At 45.1% G+C, this 17684-nt stretch overlaps 1 protein-coding gene and 1 long non-coding RNA gene across 2 annotated transcripts; one reads left to right on the forward strand and one right to left on the reverse strand.

Annotated features, from left to right (window-relative positions):
• Window positions 1-561: 561 nt before the first annotated feature.
• On the reverse strand, window positions 562-6956 carry LOC310835314. Its single transcript, XR_014559541.1, has 2 exons — window positions 5582-6956; window positions 562-826 (listed from the first exon to the last, which is right to left on the reverse strand). It is a non-coding gene; the product is annotated as an uncharacterized lncRNA (long non-coding RNA).
• Window positions 6957-8293: 1337 nt separating this feature from the next.
• UBL4A (ubiquitin like 4A) lies at window positions 8294-16588 on the forward strand. The gene is made up of 4 exons (XM_083719991.1): window positions 8294-8606; window positions 12253-12358; window positions 14642-14847; window positions 16316-16588. The coding sequence occupies exons 1-4, from the start codon at window positions 8559-8561 to the stop codon at window positions 16424-16426; spliced, it is 471 nt and encodes a 156-aa protein (XP_083576117.1). The 5' UTR covers window positions 8294-8558; the 3' UTR covers window positions 16427-16588.
• The last annotated feature ends 1096 nt before the right edge of the window (window positions 16589-17684 follow it).

Here is a 17684-nt window from a genome sequence, read left to right on the forward strand (position 1 = left end):
AATGAGGTGAGCTGACTGAAGGTACTGATCAAACTGGCTGACAGCCAACCTGATTCATGTTTTCAAATGTGTCCCTCTAGCCACTGACCCATGGGGGTGGGGAATCAAAGCTCCTCATTGATTTTTCTTCTGTAGGTTAATGGTCCCTGATAAGACGTACCTCACCCCTATGGCAAAGAATCATTTGTGTAAGGAGTGAGTCAGTGAGTGGAGCAAGTGTTGGTGACTTAGCATGTTACCAACATGGAATTTGAGGGCGCTTATTGAAATAAGACTTATTTATCTGAAGATAAGCATGCCCACATTAAAAACTTTTGCTTCTCTCCCCATATTCTACACCCACTCCTAAAATCTTGAAGAATGTGGAATATCCCATAATCAGATGATGACCAGTGGATGGTTGATAGATTGGGGGGGAGTGGCTCATAGTTTTAGAATTGTTCTACAAATCTCTTCATCTTGTACTCCTCACATGCATAGAGCTTTGATGGTCTTTCTCAATCCCCAGCCTACTACTGCTGAGCTCTGATTTTTCAATAAACGAAAGCAAAAATATAAACATTTTGTGCAAATACATTTATTATGCATTTGTAAAAGTTGCAAGAAACCCCATCAAGCTTTTCTTTGGGGGAAGTTATAGAACCGTAATGCTCATTTCTGAGAACTGGACTTCAAGGTGGTGGAGATGTTCTTTGGAGTGGTATTGCCAGCCCAGGCAATTGGATTGGACGTTATATTATGGCAATGCCTCCACTAGTTTTTAAAAGTAAGAAATGCAATCATAACATGTCTAAGTCTGGCATTTCTTTTTCTTTTGTTGCTTTGCCTAAGATATTGAATCCAAAAATACAGGCTATTCAGCACCTGCTCCCATGATGCACACAGATAAATTATCCACAAATACCTATATATTATTATCCTTTGAGTCAGGTCAGAGGCAAAAAAAAGGAAAGAGAAACTGATAAGTGGAAAGGAATGAAGAGAACTAATTTGAGGGCAAGGTTAATCTAACTTGACAGGGCAGGTGGAATGCAATCCGCTCTGCACACCTGTGCGCACATGCACACGCCTGCAGTGGCACTGTAGACAGGAAATTTCCATGAGATAAGATCACACTCCGTAATTACCTTCAGTTTACAGAAGAAAAAACACCTTCTCCCTCTGTAACTAGAGACATATATGCCACAACAGTGGAAGATGATTCCGCAATATCAGCAGCATTAACAGATGGAATACAATGAGATTCACAAGTACCAGACTGGTTTTATTTCTGAAAGAATGAAAACACTGTCCATGTCTGGCCACTACAAGCATCTCCTAACATGAAAAAATACAAGGGGGGGACACTCCTCACTAAGATGTGAAACTGGTTAAATATCAGTCTCTACAGAGGTTGCCAAGCTTTTGGCGCATGTGGACATATTTGCAAAGTGGAGAAACTGTTGTGGGCAGCCTATTGGGGAAGGGCCATAGCTCAGTAGTAGAGCACCTGCTTTCCCAAGTTCAGTCCCCACTGGCATCTCCAGGTATAGCTGGGAAATAACCCTACCTGGAATCCTGGAGAGCAGCTGCCAGTCAGTGTGAACAGTACTGAGCTAGATGTACCAAGGGTCTGACTCAGTAGAAGGCAACTTTCTACTCTATTGACTACAATGAAGTGATTGTTTCAAGGTTAATTTCAGCAGGGTAGGTGGACACTGGGCTCCAGAGAAGGCCTGGGTGGTCATAGAGGGGTACTGGGAGGGGCCAAGTTGGCGACCCTGTAGGTATTTCAAATCTCAGTTTTAAAACTCTATTCCTCTGGCACAGGTATTTATGTGCAATGCTATTTATTGATGTTGAAACTGCCTTGACTGATTCACTTGTGAATTGAATCGGATCAGAGACGTTTGTTTTTTAATCACAATAGATGGGTTAATTAGCTGATCAATATGCTACAATATCTGTGACTGAAAAACTTTGTGTTTCAGATTCCAGTATCTTTTGTTCCAGCCCAAGTTTCACCCCTCTGCAGATATCTTTCTGAAGTACTACCTGGCTGTGCCTTTCTGGCAGACAGCTGTAGCAATATCCCAAGGGACATGGCTAATTATGGTAATAAGATTTTACCTGCCTCAGATCCCAGTGCTGTTACCTTCCTGTTGTTCAATCCATGTGTTAATTAGCTGGCCATGGTAGACAGAATAGGCTTGAACTGGTGCAATGTCAATTCAAATCTTCACACTGCCATGAAGCTCACTTAGGGCTCATCTACACTTACTTTTGCTCTGCACTTTCCAGACACAGGTCTGGGCTTTCCAGCTCTGCGTCTGAGCAGGGTTTTCCCCTGGCGCTTTCCCCAGGAAAACCAGCATTTCACTGCTGAATCAGACCAAATGGCAATCCATGGAAACATGGCACAAAAGGAAGTGTGGGCCTTAGTGGGCCTTTGATGGCCAACCAATGGAAAACTACAACATATCAAGGAGGGCGTAGGAAACATTTTATTTGCATAAATCCCAAGCCCAGTCTAATGGATGATATTGTTTTTTTCTAGCAGAACAACTAGTGGGGCTGTTTAAATTGTAAACTTCTCAAAACTGCTGATGCCATGCTGACAGCAAAGTATTTTCTAGAACATGGCAATATAATTGGCAATGGCAATTTGAAAAGTCCAGTATGAAGAAAGGAAGGTCGTAGGAAGCTGCCTTATACTGAAGCTGCAAATACGTCATACTTTTGAAGTACATTTATATTACATGGCTTTCCCCAAGAATCCTGGAACTGTAATGGTGCCGGGAACTGTAGCTCTGGGAGGGGCACATTACTGTCCCCAGGATTCTTCAGAGGGAGCCATGTGATTTAAATACGCTTTAAATGTACGGGGTGTGTGCAGTCTCAGTATAAGGCAGCTTCCTATGTACCTATCATCTCTCCTTCCTTCTCTTTCAGTCTGGTACTCAGAAATGCTGCTTGTGTGCAGTGTGTGCTATAACTTGAACACCTGCCCCTGTAGCAACTGGGTTACTGCTGCCTGTTCCACTGGACTCTTGGGAGGGTTTGATTTTTTGTTTTTTTTTACAAAATGATTTTTATTGCAATTTAAAATTCCAGGTGCACATCAACTTTTTCTTTACATTGACATACATCTTCTACTTTATTCTTCTACACATATTTGCATACTCTAAATAATAATTACTGACTTCCCTCTACCTCTTAACAACTACTTCTTCTCTATTTCATTTTCTTTTGTACTGTGTCAAAATCCTACCAACCTTCTCTTTATAACTCCTCTAAATATTTTGTGATTTTGTGAAATTTACTCTAAGCACATCCAAGTTTTGATCTAGGAACCATGTTTAAACATATAATTTTTAAAACAATCCCATTCTTTTTTGATCCTTAAGCTCGAGTGATTTCTTATTGCTTCTGTCATGTTGGCTAGTTCGATATACTCACAACACTTTCTTCTGCCATTCTTCCTTAGTTGGAATCAAGTCCCATTTCCAATACAGTACTTGACAATTAACACTCTAGCCCAGGGGTTGTCAATCTGGTCCCTACCACCCACTAGTTGGCGTTTCAGGATTCTGGGTGGGCGGTAGGGGGTTCTACGGCACAAGCTGAATCCTCCTTCCATCGAGCACTGGTGGGCGGTAAGGAAATTTTACCATCAAGTAAGATGCATTAGTGGGCGGAAGGTATAAAAGGTTGACTACCCCTGCTCTAGTCGCAGTTGTTGCATAAAGAAATGCTCTTTTGCTTTTTCTTGAGATGTTTATTGTCATTATGCCCGGTTAGAAGGCCTCTGGTCTTTTGGAAAATGTTTGTCTGAGCATTTTCTTTAATTCTTCATAGACCATGTTCCATTTTTTTTTAATTTGGGGACAGGTCCACCACATATGATATAAGGTGGTGTTGTGTGTGCAATGGGGCAGAAGGCTGTCACTGGGGTGTGCCTGCAGCATCTATCCTTCCAGTTTGTGATTTGTGTATGTTTGCTCAGCCCAACAGTTTACAGAAAAACTAAAACATAAATGAATTGGATGAAGGTACGGGGGGGGGGGTGCTTATCAGATTTGCAGATGACACCAAAGTGGGAGGGGTACCTAATACCACTGAAGACAGAATTGGGATTTGAGATTACTTTACCAGATTGGAGAACTGGGCCCAAACTAACAAAATGAATTTCAATAGGGACAAATGTAAGGTTGTGCACTTAGGCAAGAAGAACCAGATGCACAAATATAGGATGGGGGACTCTTGGATGGCCAGTAGTACATGTGAAAAGGATCTGGGGGCCTTAGTAGACCACAAGCTTAATATGAGTCAATAGTCTGATGCAGCAGCAAAAATATCTTCTACATCAATAGAAGTATAGTGTCAAGGGAAATCATAATAGCACTCTATGCTGCCTTGATCAGCCCACACCTGGAGTACTGTGTGCAGTTCCAGGTACTACAATTTAAGGATACACAGGTAGATGCAGAGATATAAATAGAGACCATTATTTGTGGCGCAACACCCCTTTTGCTTGTATTTATTTTTGATTCAGATTTGTCATGGCATGGCCAGTTACTAGTACAATAAAGTTATTTGGATTGGATTGGATATTGATAAGCTGAAACAAATACCTACAGGGTCTGGAAACCAAGCCTTATGAGGAATGGTTGAGAGAGTTGGGAATGTTTAGCCTGGAAAAGAGGAGATTGAAAAGAATATGATAGCCATCTTCAAATGTTTAATGTGGTGTCCCATGGAAGATGGAGCGAGCTTTTTTTCCTCCAGCTCCAGAGGCTAGGACTCAAACCAATGGCTTCAAGTTAGAAGAAAGGAGATTATGTCTAAACATCAGGAAGAACTTCCTGACAGTAAGAGCTGTTTGACAGTGGAACAATCTCCCTCAGGAGGCTATGAGCTCCCCTTCCTTGGAGGGTTTTAAGCAGAGGTTGGATGGCCATCTGTCATGTATGACCTAGCTGAGATTCCTATATTGAACTAGATGACCCTTGGAATTCCTTTCAACTCTACAATTCTATGATTATATATTAGAAGTTTTATTTTTATAAAGAAATACTGTGTTTACATGACCCAATCCAAAAGGAAAGAATTAGGGCCATTTAAGTGTGGTTGTCCTGTTCCATAATTAGTGTTCTCTCGACTGAAGCCAAAGGTAAGATACTTATTTCCAGAATGGCACACTGACCAAGGGAAATATATACCGTATTTTTTGCTCTATAACACGCACCAGACCATAACACGCACGTAGTTTTTAGAGGAGGAAAACAAGTAAAAAAATAATCTAAACGAAATAGCAGATATATGCTTTTTGTGGTTCATGCTGTGGCCACAGACATGTGATCTGACAGTGAGTTTGGAGTAGCCCAATGCAAAAATCCTGAGGATTCATGTGGATCCATGCTTTGTAACCATGGAGGAGGGAAGGAAGGGGAACCATGGATCCTCTGCTCACGACTGCAGCAGATCCCTCCCGCCACCCGCAGGCATTCACTCCATAACACGCACAGACATTTCCCCTTACTTTCTAGGAGGAAAAAAGTGAGTGTTATGGTGCAAAAAATACGGTAATATACAGTCATACCTTGGGTTACAGATGCTTCGGGTTGCACGGTTTCAAGATGCACACCACGCCGAACCCGGATGTACCGGAACGGGTTACTTTCAGGTTTCGGTGCTTGCGCATAAGGGCCAAATTGCAACCTGCGAATGCGCAGACGCGGCATTGCGGGTTGCGGAGGTGCTTCCTGCACGGATCACGTTTGCAACCCGAACATCAACTGTACAATATATAAAATACAAAACCAGCTCACATTGCCAGTCGAACAGCAATTGGCTATAAATAATGTATATAACAAATCACCTGACAAAGTAAATCAATTAGTAATATTACAGATTCACTTACAGCTATTACAAATTCCTGCATACAAATTATCACACAAACATCTGCTTTACAAAACATAAATCAGGTTCCCACCAAAGATGGCTTTGGTGGAAACCAAAATGGAAAGTGGAATATTTATGTGACAGTGTCCAAAATTATGAACAGGAGACATACCCAGAAAATGAAACCACTAACATCAACAAAGGTATGTTCCTAGTAATTGCTCCAGTCTTCACAGACCAAGTTGTTCTGGTTACCTGTATCCTGTTCTGGATCTCTGTGATCTGGTTTCTCTGCTAACCAGTGTCTTAATGTTACTGGAGAGATATAACAATATTGCCAAGTGTTCCATGCCGCCCATATTTCCAGTGCAATTAGCACACTCAGAGTGAAGGAGCAAGAGCAGAAGGGGCTTAGGAAACAAAGCAAACTTTTAAAGCAGGGCTGAGTTATGTTCCCATTTTGTTCAGGTGTTTTGAAATAACCATGCCTGTTCGCTCCCCAAAAGTTGTATCACTTGCTAGAGGAGCCTGCTTCATCTTTGATTGTTCAGAAGAAAAGGTGTTACAGAGAAAAAGGCAGCCCAATTTATCAGAATGGAACACTTCCCCATGAAGAAAGGCTATATAGATTACAGGTGTACTTTGGATCCTGAACGCCTTGCAAGTTGAACGTTTTTGCTCCCGAACACCACAAACCTGGAAGTGAGTGTTCCGGTTTGCGAATGTTCTTTGGAACCTGAATGTCTGACGTGGCTTCCTGCAACCAATCAGAATCCATGCCTTGGAAGTCGAACGGACTTCTGGAACGGATTCCGTTGGACTTCCGAGTTACCACTGTAGTACCTTTTGGTTTATGAAAAAGGTAAGTAAGAGGGGTTGGGATGGATGATAACAGCATGTGAATAATAGAACTGTAGAGTTGGCAGGGACCCCAAGAATCATCTAGTATAACCCCCTGCAATGCAGGATTAAAAAATTCTTTCCGGATCATGCCAATGGCTTATCTAACACAACATTCTGTTTCCGACAGCCACTACATTCATGCCTATGGGAAGTCCACAGGCAGGCTATGAGTACAATATTTATTTATTTATTTATTTATTTATTTATTTATTTATTTATTTCCTTGCCTTTTTCCCTGATGGGACTCATGCATGAAAACTTTAAAAAGAAGCACCTGCCTGGCCAGCAAAAAGAGCAGCTGGCTTGTAAAGGCAAAATTATAGATATGATATGCTTTCACAAATTAGAACCACCGATTTTGTAGGCAAGTGCACTGAATGTGATCTGGTCTGTGTGTCAGGGACCCCTTTGTATTTTTTTTTGTTTTTTTGGAAGGGAAAAAACAAAACTCAACGTTTTGCGCTCTCCATAGCAGAGGAAAGAAAGCCGGGACCAACCTACTGAACTTCATCCTTTTTTTTTATAGACACATGACAGACACAAGATGTAAAGGAGTGTCAGCTTGGCCCTGCGACTGTGGGTGCCCGCAGCGCCCATGGTCCTGGCACTGAAAGGTGTGGGTCCCCAGCCCTTTCACGGGGAATTTTATGGGTGCTTCCAGGGCCCCAGGAAGTTGGCACCTCTGTGAGTGAGCCTGCCCAGAGAGAGAGCGACACAGCGACATTTTCTAGCTTCTTTTGTGCTTTCTTTGAGAGGCGGCACACAGGCCCAGACAGAGGGGTGGCCATATGGGCCACTTGGCCCGGGCCTCCGATTCCAAAGGGGGCCTCGGTCAGCATATTTATATTTTCCATTTTGTCTTTCTATGCAGATACGGTTCAAGCCTTGAAATAAAATTGTCAGCATAACTTCTGTGAAAATTATTTATATACTTACTTATTTATAAGACTTCAGTTATCCCCAGGGTAAAAAAAAGGGGGGGCACATGATCTACCTGTCTCGGGCCTCTACCTGGCTCTGCAAGGCCCTGGCGGCACAACTACTGTATTTATTTATATTTCAAAGCACTTCAGCGAAGGAAAGCTTCGAGTCCGCCTGGATTTCGGCCTTTTATATTGGCTCCATTTCTACTGATTTCGCCCCGCGCTTGGCAGATTTTAAGCGCCGCAATGTACAATCTGAAATCAGTTAATCAACTAATTAATTTCATAAAATTTACACACCTCAAAAACCCTCACAGCGGTTTACAAAAAGATAAAACAACAGAATCGGGGGGGAAACTCACAACCCTACTTCAAAACATACACAAGTTAAAATACCGAAAATGAAAATGAAAATAAAATTACCTCCGCTTTCTAAGCATCTTATTAAAGTCTCTCAGGCTGCGGCCCCTGCGACCCTCAGTCTCCCTTATTCCCGCTCTACCCCACCTCCACTCTATGGTTAATCACGCCTGGACACGTGAGCCCTTTGCATCATAGAGTTTCATATGACGTAGAAGAGGTTGGGTTTCGCCGCGCCCGCCGCCTTCCGGTCTCTCGGACGTTGCGCTCCTCCTGCAGACTCAAGTTCCGCCTCTCTGGCCGCTTTCTCTCTCTGGCAGCTTCATTGCGCGTGCGGCCCCCGTCGAGATGAGAGGCCCCCGCGTCTTCCTTTCGCCTACGTAGCTTCCCTTCGCCGCGCCGCTCTGCCTTCCGGACAGCTTCTTCCGCGCGTGTCTATGGTTCAGTTAAAGGGGCCGCTTCTGGCTTTCCGAGCTGCGGGGTCCCGAGATGCTGCTTACGGTGAAGGCGCTCCAGGGCCGGGAATGCAGCCTCCAGGTATCCCTCGTGCTGCTGCTCCCGGGCGCTGGGATGCTGAGTCAGGGGCCGAGGCCCGAGCTGGGTGTGGGCTGTTGCCTGGGTGGAGCCCTCGCCCGCCCCGAGCCCCGAGGAGCCGCCGGGAGGACCTGGCCCGGAGGAAGGAGGCCGAGGGCGGCAGGAGCGGGCGGGGGGTCGGAGGGCAGCGAGGGCTCCCTTCCAGGACGAAGAGAGCACAGCAGAGGTCATATTTCCTGAGAATCCTCCGGAAAAGCAATCTCTCAAAGGACCTGCTGATGGCATTTTACCATTGTACACTGTGGAGAGTGTATTAACTTATGGTCTCTGTGTGTGGTTTGGGAGCTGCACGGTCAGGGGGAAAACAATGCTGTCCAGGGTTGTAAAGAGAGAATAATTGGGTGCACTCTTCCCACCTTGGATCTAATCTATGCTTCCAGGTGCCATAAGAAAGCTGTAGAGATAGCGCAGGACAGTGCGCACCCGGAAATGATCTCTTTCAGCTTCTGGAAGAAGGTACAGGGTTATAAAGCCTAGGACTAGCTGACTGAGAAACAGTCTCTATTCAAATGCGATTTTGGTTTTAAATGCAGTGTAAGGCAGTCTCCAAAGGAGTGTATTGCATTTAATTATGGGGTATCAGTTTTTTTAGGGACGCGGGTGGCGCTGTGGGTTAAACCACAGAGCCTAGGACTTACTGATCAGAAGGTCGGCGGTTCGAATCCCCAAAACGGGGTGAGCTCCCGTTGCTCGGTTCCTTCTCCTGCCAACCTAGCAGTTCGGAAGCATGTCAAAGTGCAAGTAGATAAATAGGTACCGCTCTGGCGGGAAGGTAAACAGCATTTCTGTGTGATGCTCTGGTTTGCCAGAAGCGGCTTAGTCATGCTGGCCACATGACCCGGAAGCTGTACGCCGGCTCCCTCGGCCAGTAAAGCGAGATGAGCGTCGCAACCCCAGAGTCGGTCACGACTGAACCTAACGGTCAGGGGTCCCTTTACCTTTATCAGTTTTTAGGGGGCTAACAAGGCTGGGATAGCAGGCTTGTTGGGTTTTGAATGTTTGATGTAGATTTTTTCAATTTCGTTGTTCTGTATGGGACAATGGCAATAAAGATTATCGTATCATATAGATGGCTGTGAAGGGATCTAGGGATCTCATGCACTCTGGGAGTGGGGGCTCCTGGGCAGATCTGACACCTCCCCGCCTTCAGCTGTTTCTCCTGTCGCCTTTTTCTTCCTCTGTTTACAAAGTCGAATTCAGCTCTGCCACTGGAATATTTATTTTCATAGAGTCATAGAACGGTAGAGTTGGAAGGGACCCCGAGGGTCGTCTCATTCCTTTCAGTCTCCTCTTCTTCAGGCTGAACATACCCAGCTCCTTCAACCGTTCCTCATAAGGCTTGGTTTCCAAACCCTTGAACCTCTTGGTCTCCCCCATCTGCGCATATTCCGTCTTGTCAAATCTCCTTCTTAATTTATGGTGCACAGAACTGGACACAGTATTCCAGGTGTGGTCTGACCAAGGCAAAATAGAGTGGTGGTATTGCTTCATTTCATAAAATGTGTACACAGCTTAGTTGTAAAAGACAAACAAACCAAAAACCTCAAAAATACAAAATGGCAGAATCAAGTTAAAATGCTAAAACAGATTAAAAGTGGCATCAACTTCTAAGTATCTGGGTGGGGTAGGCTTGTCTAAACAGCCTGTACCTATTTGAGATCAAGCAGGAGCCCTCACTGTACCAAAATGGCTCCTGCTTGATCTCAATAGGCAGGGAGTTCCAAAGTGTAGGCGTGGGCATGCTAAACAGCCAAGTTCTTACAAATGTGGAACCTGCAGTAGTGCAAATTCAATCCATTGGATGAGTTGATTAGGGTAATGCGATCTTATAGGTAAATTGGTCCTAAGTTCTTAAGGGCTTTATAGTGTCTGCTATTACTAGGGCTCAGGCCCAGGATCTGGAAAGAGGAAGGTAAGTGTTTCTAACCGTGCATTCTGTGTCTTCACTTTGCAGGAAAGTAACCACATGCCTTTGGGTCAGGGTTAAGGGCTCTTAATACAAGGTTGGGGTACCTGTGGGAGTTGGGAGCCCAGCAACATTTGGAGGGTCAGAGGTTCCCCATCCCTGATTTAGCACATTTATACCCCACATTTCTTCCATAACGCTCAAAGCAGACCAGACCTAAACCACCTCAGCTTCAGCAAGTGGTTGCATCATGTGGGAGGGTTGTTGTACTCGTGTTCTGTTTGCAAACTTCCCACAAGCATCTGGTTAGTCACTTTGGAAACCAAATGCCGGACTAGATGGTTCTTTATCGGATCTGGCAAGGTTCTTCTTGTGCTTTTATATCCCCTCAGATTGTACCTTGAAAAAAGATTACTTCCTTCCAAGGTTGGAACATCCAGTAACGTTAGAAGTACATTAAAAAATGTATTTCATTTTTCATAAATCTCAAGTGATTTAACAGTAAAAAAATCAACAACTAAGACAGTTTCTCATATAAGAGCATAACAATCTCCACTTAAAAGAACTGTTGAAAAATCAGGAGGTCTTCAGCAGCACCAAAAAGACAATAGAGATGGTGCCTGTCTGATATGCAGTAGGAGGGAGTTCCAAAGGATAGATGCTGCCACACTAAGAACTCAATTCCTGCATTGTGTGGAACAGAACTCTTGCTGAGATAAGTGTTTGCAAGAGGCCCTCTCCTACAGAGTGCAGTGGTTGGCTGGCTATATTAAGGGTGAGACCATCTTTTAGGTATCCTGGTCCCAAGCTGTATAGAAGGCTTTGAGCACCAGGACCAGCACTTAATGTGCATTGCTCTTCCTAAGCATTGCACGCGCATGAACATGGTCGTTCTTATAACAATTGCGTAAGGCATCCCTGTATTTATAAAGATATCAATAAATGATAATAGTATTATTGTCATGTTACAGCTGGGGGAACAGACTTTCAGTGGTTTCAAGGGAAAACAGAGATTTTAACTATGAATTTCCAGTTCATACCTTGTACAGTCAAACCTTGGCTCCTGAAAGCCTCCATTTTGGAACGTTACGGCTTCCAAACACCGAAAACCCAGAAGTAAATGCTCCGGGTTTCAAACGTTTTTCGGAAGCCGAATGGACTTCCAGAACAGATTACTTTCATCAATGAGGTTTGACTGTACTTTCTACCTTCAAGTTATATCAGCATTTTCATGCCTGGGAGAAAAAGGAGCCAACACTAACTTAAGTTGAAAAACACTATGTGCCTACTCAGTAATATTATTTAACAACTACCTGAAAAGCAGAAAATATTCATGCTGTGAAAAGCTGCACTTACTGATCTTCTACCTTTCACAGGAGCTTTGCCAGAAGGAGAAAGAAAAAATGCCAGCCATAAATAGAACAAAATTATTTCCTGTGGACCAATTTGTCAGTGGGGCAAGCTTCTTAGAGCAACTGGAGGGGGGGTGGGAATTCACTCTGAGAAGGACCTGAGAACAGACAGGTACTGTAAGTGTAGTGTATATTACTGAACAAAAGGTTTGATCAGCTTTTCTAGTTCTGTGCTTGACCAGGGCCTATATTCTCCAGCATATGAAAGCCCTTGCTCTGAGCCTGTCAACTTTGGGGTGCAGCCCCACTTCATCACATTCTTTCTTCTCAGGTCTCCCCAGATGAACGGATCTCCTCTCTCAAACGCTTGGTCTCCGAGAAGTTGAATGTCCCAGTATCCCAACAGCGCCTGCTTTTCAAAGGCAAAGCTTTGGCAGGTGGGTGCTGATGGTGGTTTGGTGTGACTGTGTTGGTGGCCCCCTATGTTAGAGTATGGCAAGGCCAGTCCTATCATTAGGTAGAATAGGCGCCAGGTGAAAACATTCCTCTCCAACCAGGCCTTTGGCTACGTGGCATCCGATACCCTCACTGTGGGTTAAACCACAGAGCCTAGGACTTGGCGATCAGAAGGTCGGCGGTTCGAATCCCTGAAACGGGGTGAGCTCCTGTTGCTCGGTCCCTGCTCCTGCCAACCTAGCAGTTCGAAAGCACATCAAAGTGCAAGTAGATAAATAGGTACCCCTCCAGTGGGAAGGTAAACGGCGTTTCCGTGCACTGCTCTGGTTCGCCAGAAGCGGCTAAGTCATGCTGGCCACATGACCCGGAAGCTGTACGCCGGCTCCCTTGGCCAGTAAAGCGAAATGAGTGCCGCAACCCCAGAGTCGGTCACTGCTGGACCTAATGGTCAGGGGTCCCTTTACCTTTTATCCTTTTAAATGTGTGATGGGAGGGAGGTGTTATAGGTTTGTTTTTGTTCTTATTTTTATTATATATTTTATATATATACCTTTTATCCTTTTAAATGTGTGATGGGAGGGAGGTGTTATAGGTTTGTTTTTGTTCTTATTTTTATTATATATTTGTGTTTTTTATATTGCAATGTTATGTTGTGAACTGCTCTGGGATCTGCAGATGAAGGGCAGTATACAAGTTTAATAATAAATAAATAAATAATAATAATAATAATAATAATAATAATAATAATAATAATAAAGCAGCTGTCTCAGGCAGCTAAGTTTATTGAAAGGGTAGGAAGAAGTTTATTTTTTATTATTGTATTTTACTCTCAGAGTGAGGTGTTTGTGCGATTTCCTGTCTTGGACCAGACCTGACTGTGTGTGAGAGAAGGAGGGCATCTTTGGATAGGAATCAGTGGGATTGGTTTTGGGGCATGTAAGTGGGCTTGTAAATGACCTGTACGTATATGTAAGAGATTTGCATTGATATAGGAAATGCGATGTTTGAAATTCAAGAAAGCTTTTATCTGTACTGAAAGTATATTTTCTTATGCTTGCAACCTTTCTAAAAAAATTGCTACCTACAAATGGAGCTTGATGACTTCCTTTCATTTCCCTAACGTCTTCCCAAAGCATCCCAGCTATAGCTCTGATTTGTGCTGTTTTTTTTCTAAGCCTTTTCAAATCTCATTTGCCCTTATTTCATTTTAGACTCATGGCAGTGAGATTTGTGACATGTTTCATAGAAAAGAATAGTCTCTTAAGATTTGCCAATATGCCTGCAAAAAAACCTCCTATGTCGCTGTGGGGACTGGATGTTCTGTGACAATATGAAATAACCTGGTTTTCATAAGCCAAAACACAGATTTATTTTGCAGCAGATATTAAGAATCTATAATCTTTGCCTTTATGGGGGGGGCATATATTTTCTGCTCTGAACTCACAGCAAAGGATGTTTTGACTTTGAATGCAAATGGAGATGTGACTAGCTAGGATTGTGGAAAATTTAGCATTTTAGATGAACAACTCCAATAATAATAATGATATTAGTTTATTCCATACCCTGCTCATCTAACTGGGTTTCCCCATCCATTCTGGGCAGCTTCCAGCTTAATAAAAGCACAGCAAACACATCAGACAATAAAAACTTCCTGATATAGGGCTGCCTTTAGATGTCTTCAGAAAGTTGTGTAGTAGCTTATCTGCTTGACATCTGATGGAAGGGCGTTCCACAGGGTGGGTGCCACTACCAAGAAGGCCCTGTACTTAGTTCCCTGTAACTTCACTTCTCGCAGCGGGGGGACACACACATTGGCTATGCCTGCCTGGGGCTGTTGGGAGTTGTAGTTCAGCAGCAGGGGTGCCAACTTGAATAAAATATTGGGGTGGGGGGAGCTAAGCCCCACCCCACATAATTGATCACATGACACAACACACACACACCATTTGAATGACAATGCCCATGAACTTTGTGGGGGCGCCAGGCCCCTCAAATATTTTATAGAGGGAGCTGAAGGAACCTCGGCCCCTAAAAGTTGGCTCCTACATTCAGCAGCATAAGGAAAACCAGAGGTTTGCCACACCTGCACTAGCTGGATGCTTTGCCCTTTAGTTTTCTGTAGAAAATTGTATCCTTCCAGTCTGTGCAAAGCTATGGCTGGTGTGAGTCCATAGCTTTGTGGCCCTGTGGAAGTTCTGGTTGCCAGAGTGAGGCCTCTTGCTGGCTGGCACCTGGCTTTTCAGCAGCTTGTGCTTCCTTCCTAGATGAACACCGTCTCTCTGATTACTCTATTGGACCCGAGTCAAAACTGAACCTTGTGATCAAGCCGCCAGAGAAGGCATCGCCCGAGGAACCTGGCCGCAGAGCTGGACCCCCACAGAACCCTGTCATCTGGCACACACTGGCCCAGGTCCTAGGCAGGCATTTCAGCGTAGCTGATGCTGAGAAGGTGTTGGAGCAACTGCAAAAGGTAACTTTCTAACAGGAGTGTCAGGACCGTCTTAAGCATATGCGGCGCTGTGGTGCAAAGCTCCCTCTGGTCCCCCCCCCCGGTTTCCCAGAGTTTTTTAGGGAGGACAGCGCTGCCGGCGGGGCTGGAGGAGGTGGGCAGCGTCTGGAGTGCGGCTCCAGCGGGGAGGAGGTGGAAGCTGGACACGACGCTTCCTGGCTCAGCTGGCCACTTTGTGCCGTGGTGGCCATGGCAGACAAAGACACTGTGCATGGTGCTGCTTCGGCGCGGCATGACAGAGGCGGGCGAGGGCGGCAAGCTGATGCCGGGAGGCACACGTCCAGCCTCCGCCTCTTCCCTGGCGCCCTCTAGAACTTGGCACCCTGCGCCACTAGCCTCTATGGGTAAGACTGAAGAGTGTAGGTGGGAATCCCCTCAGGTTTGGCTTATTGGTTCCTCTGACACTTTTGCAGCTTGATCCTAAGTGCCTTTAAAGGTAAAGGGTAAAGGGTCCCCTGACCATTAGGTCCAGTCGTGACCGTCTCTGGGGTTGTGGCACTCATCTCGCTTTACTGGCCGAGGGAGCCAGTGTACAGCTTCCGGGTCATGTGGTCAGGATGACTAAGTCACTTCTAGCGAACCAAAGCAGCACACGGAAACGCCGTTTACCTTCCCGCCGGAGCGGTACCTATTTATCTACTTGCACTTTGATGTGCTTTCGAACTGCTAGGTTGGCAGGAGCTGGGACTGAGCAACGGGAACTCACCCCATCGCGGGGATTTGAACCGCCGACCTTCTGATCGGCAAGTCCTAGGCTCTGAGGTTTAACCCACAGTGCCACCTGCATCCTTTAAGTGCCTTTACTTGGAAGTAATTCCTTCCGAGTTCAGTGAGGCTTACAGTGCAGTCCTAACTATGTGCCATGGAGGGGAGCGGGAATCTCATTAAACTCAGTGGGCTTACACCCAGGCAAGTGGGGTTAGGACTGCAGCCTTGATCTTGACTGAGTGTGCTTGTGTTTGCAGTTTCAGCATGCAAAACATTATTGCTGTCTTTATCTTATTCAGGCTGCAGTTCTGTACCCAGTTATCTGGGAGTAAGTCGCATTAAACTCAGTGGGATTTACTTCTGAGAAGACATATATAAGCTGTTGTGCTGCCGATGTCCCAACAGCTCCTTGGGAATAACCTGCTTTTATTTGATGGCAGCGGGAGCTGAGAATGAGCCAGGCACCTGGTTCACTCGCACACATGCATCAAGTGTGTATGAATCAGACTAATGACTTGCCCAAGATCACCCAATAAGCAGGATTTTTAACTTTTGTCTCCCACATCAAAATCTGTCACTGTATTGCATTGGTTAACACACACAGCAGTTTCTCAGTGGGGCCCTTTTAACTACAAAATGTTTGACAATCTGGCAGGTGTGCTTCTGAACGATGTGTTCAATTCTCTCTTTCTCTCTCTCCTCTCCCCCCCCCCCATCCCAGGATTATGAGCGAAGCCTTCGATTACTGAGCTTGGATGACATTGAGCGCTTGGCCACACGCTTGCTTCACCCTGAGGTGGCTGAAGCTGTAGAAATGGGCTTTCTGGACTAGCTGGTGAACTTGGGGACTGAGCCTTCCTTTTTGGACAGAGAGCCCCTGGGCAGGGCCCAGCTTGGGGCTTAATGGGGGCGATCCCTCTGGACTGCTGTTAAAGGGGCACAGAGCATCTGTAGCCACTCCCCGTCCATTAAAGGTGGTGATGGGTGAGAATGATCTACTCTGTCTAGTGTGTTCATCCGAAGTGGGGGAATGACTCTTGGGGAAAGATTGCTTGCCCAGTACTGAGAGATGCAGCTGCCATTGGGGTTGGGTGCTGCTGTGTTTAATAATATGGGGGGTTTCTTTTTCATCACCTAAGCCTGGTTGCATCTAATAGATTCATATTTATTGTTGTATCCAAAGGCCATCCTAAAAATAAAGTTTACCAAAATTTTCAGACAGAAAATCAAATCTGAATAACCCAAATTTAAAATACAAGTTTTGAAAACCTTAATATTGATGCTTTCATATATGTGTGTGAGAGAGAGAGTGAGTGAGAGAGAGAGAGAGAGAGAGAACCAGACTTCTATTGTGCTGGGAGCAGAACGATGTTGCCTTTTTGCTAGTAGAGCAGCCACAGAATCCAATCCAATATATGCTCATTGGAGGAGGAAAAACGCACAGCCCAGAAAATACAAAAACAGGAAATCAACAAGAGATGGTTACAGCATTCCAGGACACCCTACTAAAAACCATTAACCAGGGACTGTCCTGGCACTGCCACCTGTATAATGCTTACCCCAGAGCATAGAGGCAGCCAATGAAATCACCAAGGTGCAGACATGTTCTCATCACACAGCCCTCCATCACTGCACACATAATGTCAACAGTAATGCCAGCATACCCACTTTCCCTCAGTTCCTGTAGAACAAACAGCAGTGGCCCCAGCAGCACTAGTCCCTGGGCATCCCTATAATCAGAGGTTTTAATATTTTGATGCTCCTTATGAACACAACACACAAATGCACAGAGGGGAGAGAGGATGACCCTCATAATGAACGTAGCACCTCCATAGTTCCTTGGGTAGGGGTCCTGCAGGAAGTATACATGGCCCTCCTATGGACAAGGGTTCAAGACCTGCCCAGGGTGAAGAAGATTCCTTTGCCAAGCAGCCAAAGGCAGGGGCGAAGACACACTGGTAGTAGCCCCCATAGGCTCACTGCATGGGCCAGAGGGGCTGAGAAGCAGGAGCCAGGAGTGTGAGCCCCTTAGGAGGAAAGGATAACTATGGTCCTAGTTGCCTTCTGAATGCCTGTGAAGCAAGGGAAGT

This window comes from Podarcis gaigeae (genome assembly GCF_964106915.1).
Source record: "Podarcis gaigeae genome assembly, chromosome: 17".
Lineage (NCBI taxonomy): Eukaryota > Metazoa > Chordata > Lepidosauria > Squamata > Lacertidae > Podarcis > Podarcis gaigeae.